General features: G+C 35.8%; 1 protein-coding gene across 3 annotated transcripts in view; it reads right to left on the bottom strand.

The window, feature by feature from the left end:
• Positions 1-22,451, bottom strand: part of gpm6bb (glycoprotein M6Bb) — a 105,802-nt gene that overhangs the window by 4,028 nt on the left and 79,323 nt on the right. For 2 of the 3 annotated variants that reach the window (XM_062069127.1, XM_062069128.1), the window contains exons 2-6: positions 21,631-21,817; positions 18,099-18,255; positions 10,398-10,566; positions 8,056-8,129; positions 7,913-7,978 (exon numbers count right to left, since the gene is read on the bottom strand). In XM_062069127.1, the coding sequence (XP_061925111.1) occupies positions 7,913-7,978; positions 8,056-8,129; positions 10,398-10,566; positions 18,099-18,255; positions 21,631-21,817 (653 nt within the window). Of the gene's footprint in view, positions 1-315; positions 1,484-7,912; positions 7,979-8,055; positions 8,130-10,397; positions 10,567-18,098; positions 18,256-21,630; positions 21,818-22,451 lie in introns of those variants that run through there. The other variant, XM_062069129.1, reaches the window with a different exon arrangement.

Raw genomic sequence — 22,451 nt, 5'->3', positions numbered from 1 at the left:
GCAAAACCAGCAAAAATGAGGGGGAAAATGCATTTTTCTCTCCCAAAAAAAAGAAAATTATGGCCACACTTAAAAGAAAGAAATGTACAAACCAGGAGAATAAACTTAATTTTATGAAAATATATTTAAAATGCTACACGAATCAAAATTGTTTGAGAATTTGTTGCAACATAATGTAATTTTTTCTTATAAAAAGGTCACGTAAGTCAAGATTTGTAATATTACGACCATTAATGTATTGTTGCTCTTTACAATGTTGGAATATTACAAAAAAAAAATCCCAGGGTTCAGACCCCCCCCCCCCCCCCACCACCACCACCACCTGAAAACTAACTTAGTTACCACGTTTGTTCACTTTGTTAAATCAAAACCTGTGTCTTTAAAAAAGAAAACATTTTAACAATGAAGTTAATTTCAATACTTTTGTCTTTGAATAATTTGACCTTTTTCTTCTTATCAGAATAAACTGACAACTTGTTATATTCACTAAAGTTTTTTTGAATTTATTTAAAAAATATATTTTAAGATGACTATTGTTGTTGTTAGAGTAATTTTTACAACTTAATGTTTTGTAAAACACAACATTTTTGTTGTAATATTGCAACTTTAATCCAGCAAGATTTTTTTTCTAGTCAAATTATTATTTTTAGTTTGTAGGTTTTCCCCCAGGTTATTTCTGTAACGAAAAGACAATCTTTTTTTGTTGTTACATTTCAACTTTATTCTCGTAAGATTAAACATTTTTAACCTTTTTTGTAATATGTTTGCAACATAAAGACTTGTAAGATTACAACTTTTTTCTCCTAACATTAAGATGTCATTCTATGTTTTATTACTATATATTCTGTGTTTATTTTTTTCTGAAAATGTTTCCAATGTTTTTCTCTTTAGTGTGGCCCAAATATTCTTAGGTAAAAAAAAAAAAAAAAAACACCAAAAAAAGACTTGTAATGAGATACATGCCGACTGTGAACAAAACAGGCACAAGTGGTCACATGACACTTATCAGCATGATTACTGATGGAAAAACTTAGCATATAAACATACAAAACAACTTTAAGGCTCCATTTTGTTCAAATTAATCATCTCTAATATTTAAAGGTATGCTATCAGTAAACAAAGTGTATGGAGTCAAATGTGACGACTAAATGTGTGTTTTAGCTGTGAGCTTGAGAAGTATAAATAACACTGTTGTAGCCCTTGAAATGTGTTCTAGAAGTGAGTGCCAGGGAACAAACTACTGTAGGCATCTTAAGGCGTCCTGGAAAGTCTATAGTCAGCAATTTACACTTGATTCTAGGAGAAAAAGTCTATTCTCTGCATTTTTACTTCATTTTGTGATCTGTGTGTGTGTGTGTAAGGGTTGGCACTGCGCCGTGCTGTTAAAAAAAACAAACGAGCTTTAAAACTTAGTGCAGCAGTCTTCTCGACTCTTAAACTTCAAAACGGCAAAGTTATAAGTGGTAGCCATCATGAAGATCAGCTGGTGGAAGAGAACAAGAGAAGGTGGTGAGAGAACATGCCGGCGTAGTCGCACCGCACCGCCTCGCACATTGTAAAACATCAAATGCATCACACATGATTGCACCTTTTTTTTCCCCCCACTCACTTGAGCCTCTTCTCGCCACAATTTAGTAGGATTACATAGAACATTTTGTGGGCAACACAGTCCATACCAGGGCAACCTCATCTGTCCCTCAATGAGACTGGTAGAAATAAAAATAATCTGTTTCAGGGTCAAACTGACACCATCAGACAGTCGTGATCAAAAGTGTACATACACTTGTAAAGAACATAATGGCATGGCTGTCTTGAGTGTCCAATAATTTCTACAACTACAACTGGTTCTTTTATGAATTTATTATGGATCTACTGAAAATGTGACCAAATCTGCTAGGTCAAAAGTATACATACAGCAATGTTAACATTTAGTTACATGTCCCTTGGCAATAAGGGATATGCAATAAGGCGCTTTAGGTAGCCATCCACAAGCTTCTGGCAAACTTCTGCTTGAATTTTTGACCACTCCTCTTGACAACATTTGTGCAGTTTAGCTAAATTTGTTGGTTTTCTGACATGGACTTGTTTCTTCAGCATTGTCCACGCATTTGAGTCAGGACTTTGGGAAGGCCATTCTAAAACCTTAATTCTAGCCTGATTTAGCCATTCCTTTACCACTTTTGACATGTGTTTGGGGTCATTGTCCTGTTGGAACACCCAACTGCGCCCAAGACCCAACCTCCAGGCTGATGATTTTAAGTTGTCCTGAAGAATTTGGAGGTAATCCTCCTTTTTCATTGTCCCATTTAAAGCACCAGTTCTATTGGCAGAAAAACAGGCCCAGAGCATAATATTACCACCACCATGTTTGACGGTATGGGTGGTGTTTCTGGGATTAAAGGCCTCACATTTTCTCCTCCAAACATATTGTTGGGTATTGTGGCCAAACAGCTAAATTTTTGTTTCATCTGACCACAGAACTTTCCTCCAGAAGGTCTTATCTTTGTCCATGTGATGTCACTTCATGAATGTTTTTTGTGACCAACAAGTATGTGCTCCAATCACTCTATCACAAAAAAAAAAAGTTGTAGAAATTATTGGAAACTCAAGACAGCCATGACATTATGTTCTTTACAAGTGTATGTAAACTTTTGATCGTGACTGTATATCAAGAAAAAGCAACATTGCCAAGTGTTTTACTTGCAATGTTCTTTTCCTCTTAGAAATATTATTTGTTTATATACATATAAATGTATTTAAATACAGTAATCCCTCATTTATCGCTGTTAATTGGTTTTGGACCCCACCGTGGTAAATTAATTTCCACAAAGTAGGAATTATAATATAAATATTTGTTCCCCTAGCTAGAGCATTAAAAAACATTTTTTACAACCTTCTAATTCCAGTTTTGAAATGTATTAAGTCCCCTCAACATGAAATAACACACAGTCACCGTTACACTCCTTTTACCCAGTAAAGTAATGCTCACCCAATCAGGGGCCGCAACACTGAACAGCACGCTGATTGGTATGGTCTCATCTAGTGGCCCATACTACAATAGTATTGATATTTATGGTCCATTAAGCTATGTTTATGCTTGAAAATGCTTGATTTGGGCCAGAAATGTTTTTTACCTATTTTTTTTTTAATTTAAAAAATCTGCAATAAAGGGAAGTCGCAAACTTTGAATGGCAATGTGGCAAGGGGCGACAGTATTACGTTATTATTTTTGTAAAATTACAATGTTTTTTTCACGAAATTAAATTATTGTTACCCCCTTTTAGAAGTGAAACCTTTTTCTTAAAGGGGAATTGCATTTTTGGGGAATTTTGCCTATCGTTCACAATCATTATGAGAGACATGATGGATGGATTTTTTTTTAAATACATTCTAAATATTAAATAAATGCAATCAAAAGTTTGCTTACAATGGAGCTTATGGGGTTCGCTCTATTCTGCCTATAAAGCCCTTAAAACATCCAAACACCTTCATTAAGGTTTTATATACATGATGTAAGTACAGTATATATGTAATGTAGTATCAGGCACATTTATAATGACATTAAATATGTAGTATTTTGATCATGTTAAGCATATGCAGCGCATTAATTTCATAAATGCATCACGTTTGCCGTTTTATTTTTTTCCATCACTGATTTTTACTCACTGCAGACTTCATGAGAGCCAACAAACATACTTAAACATCACTTACTGTACAAGGTCGGCTGTCATTAGGATGCCACATGCTAGGATGTTCATATATTCCCGTTTAGATGAAGAATGTTTTTATAATCCTCGCAAAGGAACGGGATAAGAAGGACAAGTGCTGTTCGTGTCGGCCTGGCAAATTCCAGATCCTAAATGGCTGTCAAAGTGTCCCAACTTGTCATATTATATTCTCAGCAATATACTTTTCAGATGAGAGGCATGATTTATGATCTACAATAAACTTCCAAGGAGCAGGGAAGCGAGGAAACAGCAGATCACTCGATGATGTAATCATAGGGAGACACGGTAGTGATCACGGCGCAGCTGTGAATAGTTTGTCTGCGTTAGCGCTTATAATAACAATATCACTAATACTTGGTTAATATTCAAGTCACGAATTGTAAATAAAGTATTTTTAGCTGTTTTTGAATGGTTATTTATTGGATTTTATGGGCGAAATAGTGGACCTCCCATTATTTACATTTAATTACGAGTTCGAATGCATTAAAAAAAAAATCATCCATCGTCATGTCTTTCATAATGATTGTGAACAATAGGCAAAAATCCCCCAAAAATGCAGTTCCCCTTTTAAAAAAAGTATCTGGAAATACCAATATTTTCGCCTGTAAGAAGAATTAAACGTTGTCTTTTCTTAAATAAGAAAATAAAATTTCCTCCAATAAAATGAAATTGGGGGGGGGGGGGGGGGTTAATGGGTTATACTTGTATAGTGTTTTTCTACCTTCAAGGTACTCAACGTGCTTTGACACTGTTTCCACATTCACCCATTCACACACTGATGGTGGGAGCTGCCATGCAAGGCCCTAACCACGACCCATCAGGAGAAAGGGTGAAGTGTCTTGCTCAAGGACACAACGGATGTGACTAGGATGTCGGAAGCTGCGATCAAACCTGGAACCCTCAGGTTGCTGGCACGGCCGCTCTACCACCCGAGCCATGTCGTAATGGGAGTTATCTTGCTATTTAACTTGGTAAGATCACATACTGTACATCTTTTGTCTTCAACAAATAACACGTTTGTGTCATTATCTCACAATGTACTGTAAAATAAATATGTACACATACATGTGTATATACACGTGTGTATATATATATGTATATACATGTGTATATACACATATATATATATGTATATATGCACATATATATATATACACACATGTGTATATACACATATATGTATATATACATATACACATGTGTGTGTATGTGTATATATACATATATATATATATATATATACAAATACATATATATATATATGGGAGTTAACTTTTAACTTGGTAAGATCACATACTGTACATCTTTTGTCTTGAACAAATAACACCTTTGTGTCATTATCTCACAATGTACTGTAAAATAAATATGTACTTGTGTATATACACGTGTGTGTGTATATATATATATATATGCACATATATATATATACACACACATGTGTATATACACATTTATATATGTATATATACATATACACGTGTGTGTGTATATATATATACACACCTATATATATATATATATATATACAAATACATACATATATATATATACACATATATATATATGGGAGTTAACTTTTAACTTGGTAAGATCACATACTGTACATCTTTTGTCTTCAACAAATAACACGTTTGTGTCATTATCTCACAATGTACTGTAAAATAAATATGTACTCGTGTATATACACGTGTGTATATATATATATATATACATGAGTATATACACATATATATATGTATATATGCACATATATATACACACATGTGTATATACACATTTATATATGTATATATACATATACACATGTGTGTGTGTGTGTATATATATATATACACATATATATATATACAAGTACATACATATATATATATACACATATATATATATGGGAGTTAACTTTTAACTTGGTAAGATCACATACTGTACATCTTTTGTCTTGAACAAATAACACATTTGTGTCATTATCTCACAATGTACTGTAAAATAAATATGTACACATACATGTGTATATACACAAATATATGTATATATACATATATATATACACATGTGTAAATACACATTGGAACACACACACACATATATATATATAATATATATATATATACACAAAAATATATACACGTATATACACACATATAAATATATATACATATACACATGTATATATATATACACACACACACACACACACATGTATACTTGTGTATATAAACATGTATACATGCGTATACATACACACAAACATGCACATATATATATTTATATAGTCAAGGTTTTTGTGGTCTATCTGTTATACAGTGCTCAATACCAGAGTAGAGCGGAATATATATATAAACTTTATACACACGTGTATTTATATACACATATATACGTATACACATATATACATGAGTATAAACGTGTATATATACAATAAATATATATTAAAATTATTTTTTCCGTAATTTAAAATTATAATTCTTGCACAATTACTGTTTTTCTCTGATAAATACAGCGTTGTCTACTTAAAGAGAAACTGCACTTGTTCTTGGAATTTTGCTGATAATTCACACTTCTTATGAAAGACAAGAACATGTGTTTGTTTTAAATGCATTCTAACTCGTAAGTAAAAATGGAGTCAATTGCGCCCATAAAGCCCTTTAAATAACCATCCAAAAAGCACCAACAATACTCCATTTACATTTCGGGACCTTTCTCACCTCGGAGCTCATTCAAGTTAATTCTATATTATAAATCATGTCTCTCACCTTGATAGTAGAAGGATGTTGCCATAAACCGAGAAGTTGATACACTTTGCGACAGCCAAATTATACTCGGTAATGGCGAGAAACACCCGAGAAGATGCTTGGTTCTACCCCCCGTTTTTCTTTGCGAGGATTATGAGTCATTCTTCATCCAAACGGGAATATATCAACATCCTAACAGTCGGCACTCTATTTACAGCAGACATCGTACAGTAAGTGATGTTTTATGATGTTTGTTGGCTCTCATGATGTTTGCAGTCAGTAATAATCAGTGATGTTGAAGGAAAAGCAAACTTACAAAAATTAATCTGCCGCTTTATGCTTAAAATGAGCAAATTACATAAATATTAAATGTTATTATAAATGTGCCTGTTACTACATTACATACAGTATAAACTTACATCATGTGTATAAAACCTTAATGGAGGTGTTTGGATGTGTTTTTAAGGGCTTTATAAGCAGAATACAGCAACTCACCTTTACTCTTTTTTATTTAATAATTAAAATGCATTAAAAAAATCTTCTCTTACATAAGAACTGTGAATGATAAACAAAATTCCCCTCAAAAGTGCAGTTTCCTTTTAGACACGTTTTTTGTCAGAAACCTTTTATTCCTTTAAACTACGTTTTTTTTTCTCGTTACATTAAAACCAAATCATTTTAAAATATTTTTTCTAATGTGTTTTTAAATAAACAAGATGCAACTTTAAAAAAAAAAAAAGCTTATTGTAACATTACAACTTGATTGAAGTAATTTACTAACTTTATTGTAAGACTTTTTACGAGACAAATACAACATTTTTGCATGGTTGTGTTGCAATATTACCGACTAAAATTGTTAATAAAACTTGTAAAAATGGGGAAAATACATCTAGAACAGAGGTGTCAAACTCATTTTAGCTCAGGGGCTACATGGAGGGAAATCTATTCCCAGGTTGGCCGGTTGGTAAAATCATGGCATTAAAACTTAAAAACAAAGACGACTTCAGACTGTTTTCTTTGTTTTACTTTGGCCAAAAATAGAACAAACACATTCTGAAAATGTACTAATCACAAATAGTAATTTTGACAAAACACTTCAAATTCTGCGATGAGGTGGGGACTTGTCCCAGGGTGTACCCCGCCTTTTATACTTGGCAAACTCATCTCGCGGGCCGCATAAAAACCTGTTCGCGGGCCTGATCCGGCCCACGGGCCGTATGTTTGACACCCCTGATTTAGAAGGTCTTTTTGCATTTTGGAGTTTACTGTTCTCAACTAGCAGAGATCTACATACCTGCCTTTGGGCACTTTTAGCATGTTAGCCATATTTGCTTATGCTCCTGCTACATTGTGGTGAGAAGACATACTTTTAGTCTGGGGTCGTGTGCAGCGAAGTAGCGATGGTTTGCTGGAATGGACACACGACATTCATGAAGTGCGTTGGCGTTGTCTTACCAGAGCGATGACTGTAGCTCCGGCTCCAGCGCAGGCTACGATGTACAAGTGATAAGACAGGTAGAACTGCAGAAACATCAACCACAAAACGTTCACGCCAAAATAAACGTATCGCTACATCGACGACGCCGATGGCGTCTCACCTCGCTGGTGTTGCAGATGTCGCCGAGCGTCGATCCGCAGGCCTTTCCTGGCGTGGCGTTCCACGGGATGATTCCTGCAGACGGGACAGTTTGAATTCAAACACATTTGTTTTGTCCAAAGAGTGCTGGAATGGGACTTTGTGCGTACAAATAGACGGAGTAGACATTGAAAGTAGGGATGTCCGATAATGGCTTTTTGCCGATACCCGATATTTCGATATTGTCCGACTCTTTAATTACCGATACCGATATCAACCAATACCGATATCAACCAATACTGATATATACAGTCGGGTAATTAACACATTATTATGCCTAATTTGGACAACCAGGTATGGTGAAGATAAGGTCCTTTTTTATTTAAATTAATAAAATAAAATAAGATAAATAAATTAAAAACATTTTCTTGAATAAAAAAGAAAGTAAAACAATATAAAAACAGTTACAAAGAAACTAGTAATTAATGAAAATGAGTCAAATTAACTGTTAAAGGTTAGTACTATTAGTGGACCAGCAGCACGCACAATCATGTGTGCTTACGGACTGTATCCCTTGTAGACTGTATTGATATATAATGTAGGAAACAGAATATTAATAACAGAAAGAAACAACCCTTTTGTGTGAATGGGGGAGGGAGGTTTTTTGGGTTGGTGCACTAATTGTAAGTGCATCTTGTGTTTTTTATGTTGATTTAATAAAAATAAATAAATAAATAAAATTTAAAAAAAACGATACTGATAATAAAAAATAATGATACCGATAATTTCTGATAATAATTTCTCTAATTGAAAGGGTAACATTTTTGGGTGTAACAATAGATGATAAAATGAATTGGAAATCTCATGTAAAAAATATACAACATAAAGTAGCAAGAAACACGTCAATAATGAACAAAGCAAAACATGTTCTGGACCAAAAATCACTTCATGTTCTCTACTGCTCACTAGTGTTACCATATCTGAGGTATTGTGCAGAAATTTTGGGAAACAACTACAAATGTGCGCTTCATTCACTATCTGTGTTACAAAAAAGATCAATTAGAAATAATACATAATGTTGGATATGCAACTGCAACAAAAAACAGTGCAATTAACAGTGCAATACATTTTCATAACATGGCCACTACTGCCTAGTTTATCTTGTTATATTCTTATTTTTACTGCTATATTTTTATTCTTATTGTTGCTTTTTATTTTTATTCTTGTTATATTTTCAATTTTTTGTCCATTTATACCCCCATTACTTACTTTTTACTTTTTAAATTCGATCTCAATTCTGTACACTGCTGGAATTTTTATTTTCCTGAGGGAACTCTCCTGAAGGAATCAAAGTACTATCTATCCATCTATCTAGAGAACATACAAACCCTTTATTTATTGAATCACAAATATTGAAATTCAACTATTTGGTGCATTTGCAAAAAGCTAAAATGATGTACAACGCAAACTATAATCTGCTACCTAAGAATGTACAACAATTCTTCTCAACAAAAGAGGAGAAATAAAACCTTAGAGAAAAATATAATTTAAAACATGTGTATGCACGTACAACACTTAAAACCTTTAGCATATCAGTATGTGGAATTAAATTATGGAATGGATTAAGCAAAGAAATCAAACAAAGCACCAATATGATTCAGTTTAAGAGACTGTTCAAACTAAAAGTGTTCACAGAGTACACAGAACAAGAATTAGGATGAAAATCTTGAACCCTTTTTTTTTTTTTAATTAAGACAAAGATTATTCATTTATTTCATATTTGGGTAACACTTTAGTATAGGTAACATATTATGTTAATAAGCAACTAATTAATGGTGAATATGTTCCCCATATCAGAGTGTTACTGACTTCATTTAGAGTTATTTGGACACTAGGGGAACATATAAGTGTTAGGGTTAGGGTTACTAATAAGCAATAATTCTGAGGTTATTGAGGGAAGACTCTTAGTTATTGGCTTACTATTTGTATAATAAGCCCATGCAGAATAAGGCATTAATAAGTACTTAATAAGGACTAATTAAGAGCCAATTTGTTACCAATTTGCATGTTAATAAGCAACTAATTAATGGTGAATATGTTCCCCATACTAAAATGTTACCAATATTTGGTTACTCATTATGGTATATTATTTATTTATTATTTATTTGTTCACTGTTATGTTACAGAGAACAAGGAAATGGGATAAAACTGCTATGGAATGGAAAGGGGTAGGATTAAATAAGCTCCGCTTCTTCCTACTCCTTTTCCTTTTCGGACGTGCTGTAATGAAACGACTGGAAATATGGAAATACATGTATTGTATGCATGTTCGAAATAAACTGAAACTGAACTGAAGTCTCTCACCGTACTGACGCACGTCCACGCAGATGGAGTCGATGTCAGTGAGGTTGGCGGTGGGCAACTTCATGGTGGCGCAGGTGGACCACATGTTGTAGAAGAGGAAGACGGGCACGGCGGAGAAGCCGAACACGCCCAGCCAGGCCACGCCCAGAATGTAAGTGAGGAACACAAACTGAGGACACAAGATAATACATTTGTTAGGCTCTATCTACACCGGGTAGTATCAAACGTACGGCCCGAGGGCCGGATCAGGCCCGCGAACAGGTTTTTTCCGGCCCACGGGATGAGTTGGCTAAGTATAAAAATTAACGTGACATTTTTGAATGAAAGAAACTGCTGTTCTAAATGTGTCCACTGGATGTCGCAATAGCAATTCTTTGTATCTTTGTAGATGATGCTACATATGTACAAAATAAACCACATGATGTTAGTGCACCAGTCGAGGAAAATGATCAAACTACATAAATAACATACTTAATTTGATTTTGATACAATTTTTTTAACTTGATAGATTGAAAATTAACACCAATGAGTTGACTGATGAACATTATCACATAATTTATTCAGAAAATATAAATAACGACAAATAAAGATGAAATACTATTAACCGCAACATGCAAGTGTAAAAAAACAAAAACATTATGATTTGTACAATTTCAGTATGTGCTTGTTTTATTTTTAAACAAAGAAAATAATCTGAAGTTGTCTTTATTTTTAAGTTATTGTGCTCTGATTTTACCAGTCCGGCCCACTTGGGAGTAGATTTTTCTCCATGTGGCCCCCAATCTAAAATGAGTTTGACACCCATGATCTACACATATCTAAGATTTGGTTTGGTTATGTTTATTTTTTGTATTTTTATTTGTGTGCCACTACTTTCACAGTCCCAAAAAATAGCACTAACACGTGTGGCTGTAGGCAACCACCTGATGAAGCACAATTACAACATTGGTTCTGTTGCTGCTGTGTTATCAATAGGCTACACTTGTCTTTCCACTTTGCACCCCAAATCACTTCCAAAGAATTAGGTAACTTTCAAGTAAAACAAACTTGTTTCATATAATAAATGTTCACATTTTGGAAATAAAAGCCTCTCCAATTAATTATCGCCTGTTTCCAGATACCATTGTGGTATAATGAACAGTATGTGTGTGTGTGAGTGATGGAGAGAAAAGCTCTGCCTGGTCTGTCACCATAAACCTAACATATGCATTTATAACTTTTTACATATTGCTGGGTTGCATATGACGTCACATCCTTTTTTCTATGATTGACACAATGATCGAGTAGCTTGACCCTAGCATTAAAACAAGTGAGAGTGAGTGTAGAGTTTGAGCAGAAAATGTTGTATTGCTGTTCCGTTCTTGGGTGTTCCAGTCGTTCAAATAGAGAGATAGGAAAGAGCTTTCATATAGTCCCGAAAGAAGTGGTTCTTAAAGGTAATAAAGTCAGGGGGAAACGAAAGTGTGTCGAAGGAAAGGGCTCTTAAAAATATCACTTTCATCATCTTGCTTGTGTCTGCAGTGATCACTTTGCAAAATGTTTGTTTGAACATTTGATTTCTTTGAAAAACTTTCTGTGACGCAATCGAGTTTATTCTCCAATTCATTAGCAGTGTTTGAGAGCAGAACTACCGTATTATTCGGACTATAAGTCGCAGTTTTTTTCATAGTTTGGCTGGGGGTGCGACTTATACTCAGGAGCGACTTATGTGTGAAATTATTAACACATTACCGTAAAATATCAAATAATATTATTTAGCTCATTCACGTAAGAGACTAGATTTCATGGGATTTAGCGATTAGGAGTGACAGATTGTTTGGTAAACGTATAGCATGTTCTATATGTTATAGTTATTTGAATGACTCTTACCATAATATGTTACGTTAACATACCAGGCACGTTCTCAGTTGGTTATTTATGAGTCATATAACGTACACTTATTCAGCCTGTTGTTCACTATTCTTTATTTATTTTAAATTGCCTTTCAAATGTCTATTCTTGGTGTTGGGTTTTATTAAATAAATTTCCCCCAAAAATGTGACTTATACTCCAGTGTGACTTATATATGTTTTTTTCCTTCTTTATTATGCATTTTCGGCAGGTGCGACTTATACTCCGGTGCGACTTATACTCCGAAAAATGCAGTAAATGTAAAAAAAAAAGGACAAGTGTTAAGTTCTTTTGTAGTCGCCATGCCTAAATATAACTACGAAGACCTGCTTGTGCAAATAAACTAACGTCATGTTAAGTCCGAGTAGTAAACATTGTGATTGTTGGTCCAATCCACCGTATTTTTGCTGTCCATTTTCCTAACAGAAACTAAAAGTTTAGTTGTCGTTGTGCAGGAAAGCCAAGAGCTTTATTCAACACGGATGACCATATTATAACGTCTTTGGTGCTATTTGTTAGCATCAAGAAAATATCCTTAATAGTATTAATAAACTAGATGAATACATCTCTCGTAGGCTCAACAGCATGTACTGAATCTTGATGTTGCTAAGAAAGATTTGTGTTGAACAACAGGGACATTTATAGCTAAATAATGAGACAAAATATGAACTTCACAGCATAAAAACAACTGCAGACATGAATTGTAGATGAGACTAATATGTGTAGCAGGAAATCAACTGCAAACGTATACTTTTTCTCATTAGCGTCACGATCGCAGCAGCACGGCACTCATTATGTCAATCACATACGTTACTTAGCGATGTACGAATAAATCCAAGTTTTTTTTTCACTGATTAATGTTTAATTTGTCGACCCGTCAGATGTAAAGACATGATGTGCCCCCAATCTTTTCTTCTTTAAATACCGTGAGTGTCAAATGAAGTCAGGTCGTAGCGAGCAGTAACCTCTTAGTGATGATATCATTAAAAAATATATTTTTCTTAAGACTATAAAAATCCACTCCATCCCATTTTCAATATTTTTTTCATGATCGCTTTTATATTTGCCTCTAAACCAGGGGTCTCCAAACTTTTTGACTCGGGGGCCGCATTGGTTTAAAAAAAATTGGCCGGGGGCCGGGCTGTATATATATATATATATATATATATATATATATATATATATATATATATATATATATATATATATATATATATATATATATATATATATATATATATATATATATATATATATATATATATATATACATTGTCTTTATATTCCAACGAGTTAATCCATTTTGTCATTTAACATCAATTAACATTGATGTTCATCAACATTTTAACATTGTCACGTTATCGATGGAAAATTCATTTTTAGACAATATGATTTGCCTGAGCGGCTAGGAGACACCGAGAGTAACAAGCGGTATAAAATGGATTAAAAAGGAAAGATCAAATTTAAAAAAAAATAAATTAATTAAATTAAAAAAAAAAGTACTTTTATTTTTAACTTGGGACTTCCCGAGGGACGGATTTTGGATGCTGGGGGGCCGGATCCGGCCCGCGGGCCGTAGTTTGGGGACCCCTGCTCTAAACCTTTCAAAATACGCCCAAATCTGCACTGAATCAGGTGAATAAACAGAAGCCTAATGGGACTCTAGACCTTCGCCTGAAACCCGGATGTGTGTCACATGATTGCAACCCAGCTATTTAGGACATTAATACATGTACTTATGTTATTTTTTTTTAATATACAATATTATTAAAGTTAAAAAGATTTAAGAAAGTAAACAATTACATTTTTTTTTATAGATTTAATGGTTACATTTTAATAAAATATTAAAAAGAAAAACACAACATATTTATTTAATTTAATGATCCAATAATTACTGATAAAGAAAATAAATCCAAATTTAAAAAAAGCTAACAATGGTCTGAGATTTAAATGTTTTCCTGCCTTCCGTCTGAGTGCAGCTGGGATAGGCTCCAGCCCCCATTCCCCTTTTCTAATGAAATCATAAAAAATGTACATTTACTGGTCAATGCTTTTGATACTCATATCGCGTTTAACAGTGGCGTGCAGTCACTAGAGGCAGGGGAGGCGGGGCCTCACCTGCCATCATGGAAAGAAAAAAAATGTAAAAAGAAAAAACAATTAATTAAATTGTTATATGTATCCAGTGATTATACTAAAGTTATTTTCCATTTAACTTCACCAGTTTTAGATTATTTTTATTTTTATTTTCACATTTGCCGTTCAAATACTGAGAAGAGACGGTGCGGTGATCAGCAGCCAGTTGAGGCACGTCACTGATTTGGGCCTCAACATGGATTGTGCACAATGACTCGGCTAACTGCTGAGCTGCTGTGCAGTGAGACTGTATTGCTATATGAATTATATCAGCTAACTAAACTATGGCATAGTTTAGTTAGCTGAGGTATATAATGTACAGTGTATTTTGTCAAAGACTGTATGTGTGTAACGTATTTCTTGTGCTGAGCATTCATAAATCTGCTGCAAAAGACGTACTGGTTGAGGCTCGCAGTAATCCGGCCTCCTGGTCAGGGGTGCAAACTAACTTTTTGACCAACTCGCCAAGTGGCTAGTAGGTGAAAAAACATACTCGCCAACCATATTTTTTACTCGCCAAATGCCAAAACAAACTATTTCCTTTACCATTGTATTCCGCCATGTAGAAGTGTTCACGTCACATTAAAACCAATTCTACAACCAACCAGGGGCCACAGTATAGTATATAGAGTATATAGATTCTTTTTTTTACTATCCTATGAAACTAGAAGCAGGACGCATGATGCAGTGCAGATAAGATTTTAAAAGATCTGTATTCAATAAAATTTAAGTAATATACAAGTTTTACAGTGCATTGATTGCTACAAAGAATAAAGAAATAGTTAAATATTTTTCAACATTGTCTGGATATTTACATTAATTTTTTTACATTTAAACATTAAAAAATATCTGCATTCAATAAAATAAAAGTAATATGCAAGTCTGATTGACCGTGAACTGCTTGCTACAAAAAATATAGGAAAAAAATATTAAATCTGTTGCCAACATTGTCTGGATATAAATAATGAAAGAACATTAATGAAAGAACATCAGATTAACATATATAGAAAAAATTAACGTCTCAGAACTTCACCGCCCCTCCCCGTGTGTGTCACTTTACATCCATGGCATTTGTAATGTAAATATAAACACAGGACACAGCTAACAATTACCTGCATTGCCAGACGTAGTCGGTGATGGGTCGACCTTTCTTGGCGATGGCGTGCGCATTTCGGAAAAGAAGCTTCATCTTCTGGGTGTTTACGTCCGAGAGTTTAGTGAGAACTTGCACCGAGGGCGCTTCATGGAGTGGGGCAGACTTGGCTTGCTTTATTTTCATATTTTTGTCGTGGTTGCGAGTGCCTTCATGTGATATTATACTTTCAACTTTCATCGAGGAGCAGCCCACAACAAAGTGACTCGCCTGACTTTTTTTGTCCTTTCCAAAAGTTGTGCACACAGTGCAAAACATGATGTTGTTCTTGACAGTCAGCCAGTCGCGTTTTTTCCCTGCATCGTCGTATAGCCACTTCGTCTGAAACTTTCTCCCCCCAGTTCCAGCGCTGGTCGGTTTGGGTTTCGCAGCATTCGCATCGCGACCCCCCTCCTCCTCCTCCTCCTCCTCCTCCTCCTCCTCCGTCCGTGCCTTTTTAGCTATGGGTTTCAGGAAGCGCCACATAACGATAAGATTTATAGGCTTAAGGCTAGGAAGAATGATTGTTAGCTATTAAGACTCGAGTAACGTTACCGGTACACTCTGTGACTGTCGCCTGAGAGATATCCCTGTAGTGCGCGCTCTAAGCTAACTACTAGGCTAGCTAACTGCCGTCTCTTAGCAACTAGTCTACGGAACGTCGAACGTGACATCACAACAAATATGTGCTTGGTAAAATAATGATCTCCGTGTTGCTTTAGGTACCGGTAAGCGCTGCATTATTGCTGTTGTGAACCTCACTTTTTCAACTCGCCAGCGTGGCAAGTTAGGCAAATATTTTACTCGCCAAAGCTAAAAATAGCTCGCAAATGGCGACTGGCGAGTGTTAATTTGCACCCCTGCTCCTGGTGCTAGAGGGCGGTAGTGATCCCAGAGATCATTCCTCGGCCGCAAAAGAAAAAAAAGTTTGCAAGCGATTGTTTATTTCCTCTCGCCTGGACTTTTATTAAAAACATGGAGGATGACATATGTAAAATAAAACAGTTTTCTAAACTGGACTTTCAATCGAAGCAGGAGGTAATAATTAAAGGTAGACCAACGCCGAAGCTAAAAGGTTTGCTTTTGACTTCGGGACAGAAGACCCGTTCTTTTCAAACGGCGTGGTACACATGCAAAGGCTGGCTTTGTGGATGTCCAGCAAGAAAGGTAAGACCATAATAATGTTTTTTTAATTAAATGTGCTTTTTTGTGTGCTACAGTTGTGTAAAGAATGCTGGTATGAGCTTTTAAACATAACCCGTTAACTGCTGCCAATCACATGGTGAATAAGATACTATTTAGGGTTCATATGTTTGTAAATCTGACTGTGATGATGTAGTGCCTCACCAGACATTAACCTCACCGCACGCCACTGGCGTTTAAATATTATCAAGTTGTTATGCATGTTTTATACATATATGAGAAGCTATCACAATATACTATATTTCAGGCCTGGGCAAATTATTTTGACTCAGGGGGCCAAATTTAGAAAAAATAAATGTGTCTGGGGGTCTGTATATCTGATTTTTTTAGGAACACTAATGCAATACCTCACAATAATGTCTGATAGAATGCTAAAAACGTTACGACAGACCGCCTTAAAAAACGGAATGGAATATTATTTGATTTTACTGAAGGAGACACCCAGAATGTACAATGTGGGATTTACAATATTAACTATGGCCGATAAAACACTGAATATCGACAACATATGAAGTTCACACCCCCTCTCGATCGACATATTTTACAATCAAGCAAAACGTAACAAAAATGCAAAATATGAACGCAAAGGGTAAAAAAACCAAAACACCTACAATCTGATACATCTGATATATCACTAAGCTTTAGAACTTTGTTGTAAAAATCTCCTTACGCGTCTGTCCCTGACACCCGCATTTCAGGCTGGCCGCTCAGGAGACACTCTGTGGAAACGCTCCCCACCCACACTGCTTGGTGCCTCGTCTGAGCTGCTGTGACTTAGATTACCATAGTAACTACTTAGATTACCATAGTAACTAGTTTATCATGCAAAAGCGCAGATTCCAACCACTGAAATACTTTGAATAGTTCAAGACTTACGGTCATTTGAAAACATCACTGCACATCATAATGGCAGCTACAGTTTCCATCTTAAAGATCTAAAAAAAATTGGGGGGGAATGTCCGGCGGGCCAGATTAATGTGGCCCCCGGGCCTTAATTAGCCCATGTCTGCTATATTTCATCCAACTGTGATTGGAATGATTTGGAAATTGGTATATTTATTTTTCAAGTTTTGTTTCTTTCGGCAACTGGTTTAAATCTAACAACGTCAATATTTATCATGGAATAAATTCTTATGCCCAGATCAACTCATAATGTAATTCATTTGCATTTTTTATTTGAGGGAATATATCAATTCATGTTTATGCTTGTCAGCTTCCATTTACAGTTATGTAGTTCCCTTAATAAAAACATGAATAATAATAATAATAATAATAATAACCCTCCCAGTGTTTATCTGTCTTTCTGCACTCCCTAACAATCATGCTTGTTTTGAAAATACCATTCCACTGATGCAGCGTCCACAGATGGTGGTCTTGAACTCGCTGTGCAGCTCCTTGACAGCGCTGGTGGTGTAGAAGCCCTCGGCCAGCAGGATGATGCCGTACAGGAAGAAGAAGGAGGCGATGCCGTAGATGACATATTGCATCAGCTGGATTCTAAAATGGAAAAAGTTGTGATGGAGAGACATTGGTGATGATGATGATGATGATGACGACAATCTCTGGAGACAGCAGGCGGCCTCCTCACTTCATCAGTGTGCTTACATAAAACATGCTCTTGTCATTCCTCTTTTATTGCCGAGTCTCTAATGGAGGTTTGAAACGCGCTCCTTATTAGGACTGGACTGTTCGCAGAGCGCTAAAAATAGCCAACGTGATGTCATTAGAAAAGTTGTTCTCCATTATTTTGGCTTTTTTTTTTGGAACATTACATCATACAGTACGGTCAATAATAGAAAGAGTTATTAATTCCTCCAAAGACATTTTGGACAATTCTGTTCTTCTAATTGACAGATTGCGGAAGGTCCTTTTTGAGTAATGGTGCATTCAAGAACGCTAGGAAGTCGGCAATATCCCACTTCAGGGCAACAAAAAGGTAAACAAAAAAACATGGCCGACCAACACCATAAGGCAGTATTTTTGTTTGGTTTGTCAATCACTTTCTCCTTTTTGTTTTTGGTGGCCGAGGTCTCGGTTTTGTTCTAAAGTCATTCCAAAAACACCACTCAGTTGGAAATGTAAACATTTTTAGGGCAAGAAAGTGGAAGGTACTTGGGATATGAATCTTAGAAACAGCGATTCACTTCCAATCCTTGCGGTGACGATTCGACTCAACGCAGCGGCGGATACTGGTCTCTCAAGGAGGGGAAGCTCAATTTCGGCCTACGTCATAAAATGCGTTGGTTCATTTATACGTACAAACCCCGTTTCCATATGAGTTGGGAAATTGTGTTAGATGTAAATATAAACGAAATACAATGATTTGCAAATCCTTTTCAACCCATATTCAGTTGAATGCACTACAAAGACAAGATATTTGATGTTCAAACTCATAAACTTTATTTTTTTTTGCAAATAATAATTAACGGAGAATTTCATGGCTGCAACACGTGCCAAAGTATTTGGGAAAGGGCATGTTCACCACTGTGTTACATGGCCTTTCCTTTTAACAACACTCAGTAAACGTTTGGGAACTGAGGAGACACATTTTTTAAGGTTCTCAGGTGGAATTCTTTCCCATTCTTGCTTGATGTACAGCTTAAGTTGTTCAACAGTCCGGGGGTCTCCGTTGTGGTATTTTAGGCTTCATAATGCGCCACACATTTTCAATGGGAGACAGGTCTGGACTACAGGCAGGCCAGTCTAGTACCCGCACTCTTTTACTATGAAGCAACATTGATGTAACACGTGGCTTGGCATTGTCTCGCTGAAATAAGCAGGGGCGTCCATGATAACGTTGCTTGGATGGCAACATATGTTGCTCCAAAACCTGTATGTACCTTTCAGCATTAATGGCACCTTCACAGATGTGTAAATTACCCATGTCTTGGGCACTAATACACCCCCATACCATCACAGATGCTGGCTTTTCAACTTTGCGCCTATAACAATCCGGATGGTTCTTTTCCTCTTTGGTCCGGAGGACACGACGTCCACAGTTTTCAAAAACAATTTGAAATGTGGACTCGTCAGACCACAGAACACTTTTCCACTTTGTATCAGTCCATCTTAGATGAGCTCAGGCCCAGCGAAGCCGACAGCGTTTCTGGGTGTTGTTGATAAACGGTTTTCGCCTTGCATAGGAGAGTTTTAACTTGCACTTACAGATGTAGCAACCAACTGTATTTACTGACAGTGGGTTTCTGAAGTGTTCCTGAGCCCATGTGGTGATATCCTTTACACACTGATGTCGCTTGTTGATGCAGTACAGCCTGAGGGATCGAAGGTCACGGGCTTAGCTGCTTACGTGCAGTGATTTCTTCAGATTCTCTGAACCCTTTGATGATATTACGGACCGTAGATGGTGAAATCCCTAAATTCCTTGCAATAGCTGGTTGAGAAAGGTTGTTCTTAAACTGTTCAACAATTTGCTCACGCATTTGTTGACAAAGTGGTGACCCTCGCCCCATCCTTGTTTGTGAATGACTGAGCATTTCATGGAATCTACTTTCATACCCAATCATGGCACCCACCTGTTCCCAATTAGCCTGCACACCTGTGGGATGTTCCAAATAAGTGTTTGATGAGCATTCCTCAACTTTATCAGTATTTATTGCCACCTTTCCCAACTTATTTGCCATGTGTTGCTAGCATCAACTTCTAAAGTTAATGATTATTAGCAAAACAATTTTTTTTATCAGTTTGAACATCAAATATGTTGTCTTTGTAGCATATTCAACTGAATATGGGTTGAAAAGGATTTGCAAATCATTGTATTCCATTTATATTTACATCTAACACAATTTCCCAACTCATATGGAAACGGGGTTTGTACACATACATACATACATATATGTATATATACCAGGGGCGCCGAAAAGGGGGGGTAAAGGAGACGGATTCTAGGGGCCCATGATGGAGGGGTCCCCAGAGAGGCCCCTTATGATGATTAAATTATAATACAGGGGGCCCTGTAAAGATTATTTTCATGGGGCCCAAAATCCCTAGCGGCGCCCCTGATATATACATATACACACACACACGCACACACATATGTATACATATACACATACATATAGATACATACATATATATATATATATATATATATATATATATATATATATATATATATATATATATATATATATACTATATATACACATACATACATACACATATATATACATATATACACACACACACACATTTGTATATACATACACATATATACATACATACACATACATATAGATACATATATACACACACACATACATATAGATACATATATACACACACACATATACACATTTATCTATATACATACATACACATATACATACACACACATACATGTATGCATACATACTGTATATACAGTACATACTAGGGTTTTCCCGATACCAATAATTTAGTACCAAAATGTATATCGATATTTTGACACTTTTCCAAATAAAGGAAACTATGAAAAATGTCAATATTGGCTTTATTTTAACAGAAAATCTCACACTACATGAAAGAGCGGTACCGGTACTTTTCAAAGGTGGTATAGTACCGATTTCAATTGATTAGTACCGCGATACTTTATTAGTACCAGTATACCGTACAACCCTAATACATACACACACATATACATACATATACTGTATACATACATACAGTACATGCATACATACATGCATACACAGGTTGATTATGGCCTACTTAGATGACTGGGCTGTGAAAGAACCCTGACCTACACCCCATTAAACACCTTCGGTATGAACTCGGACAGAAGCGATGACTCAGCATTCAACATATGCTACCTTTGTCTCCATTCCTGCAGGTGTCCCAATGCATGTATATGTGAATGAGCTATTTGGCACTTACACGTCGGTCAGCATGGCGTGATCGCTGGCCACTTTGGAGAAGTGACTCTCCAGGATGGAGACGGTGCCCGTGAGCGCCACGTGACCACAGCCGCAGAAGAGGGCCACGCCGCAGAAGCACAAGATGGTGGCCACCAGCGAGGCGTACGGCACGCCGCCGAGACATTTGATGCAGCACTCGAAGCAACCTGAGGGTAGGACAACAAAAGTGAGGTTTAATGAAAAGTGTTCTTGGACGCCACAAGACTGTGTCGCTAAATAGTAGCAAATTATCTAAAAAAAATATGCAGTTTTGGTCAAATTAAAGCTGTTTTAAAAATAAAATAAAAAAAGACAAATAATTCAGATTTAAATGGTAGATAGGTGGTGACGATTCCATTCAGAATCGATTCAACATGATTCCTGCAATATATTATTTGGGTAAACATATGACGATAAAAACTTTTCAATACAGGTTACAAAAGTTCTTGTTGGCAGCAGACATATGACATCTACACGCGCGAGTGAGCAGAGAGATGGCCGAGATAATTAAAAAAAAAATGTAATTAAAACAATCTTTATTTATTTATTTTTTAACGAATTGATTCTTGAAAATTATGAATCAATTTAGAATCGGAATAAATAAGAATCACACTTCGGATGTGTTTAGTAGGGCTGTGAATCTTTGGGTGTCCCACGATTCGATTCAATATCGATTCTTGGGGTCACGATTCGATTCAAAATTTATTTTTTCCGATTCATTCAACGCGATTCTCGATTCAAAAACAATATTTTCCCGATTCAAAAGGATTCTCTATTCATTCAATACATAGGATTTCAGCA

The sequence above is a fragment of the Entelurus aequoreus genome, linkage group LG14 (assembly GCF_033978785.1).
Source record: "Entelurus aequoreus isolate RoL-2023_Sb linkage group LG14, RoL_Eaeq_v1.1, whole genome shotgun sequence".
NCBI classification, from domain to species: Eukaryota; Metazoa; Chordata; class Actinopteri; order Syngnathiformes; family Syngnathidae; genus Entelurus; species Entelurus aequoreus.
Note: the sequence above shows the minus strand (reverse complement) of the source record. Positions and strands in the feature narration are given on the sequence as shown.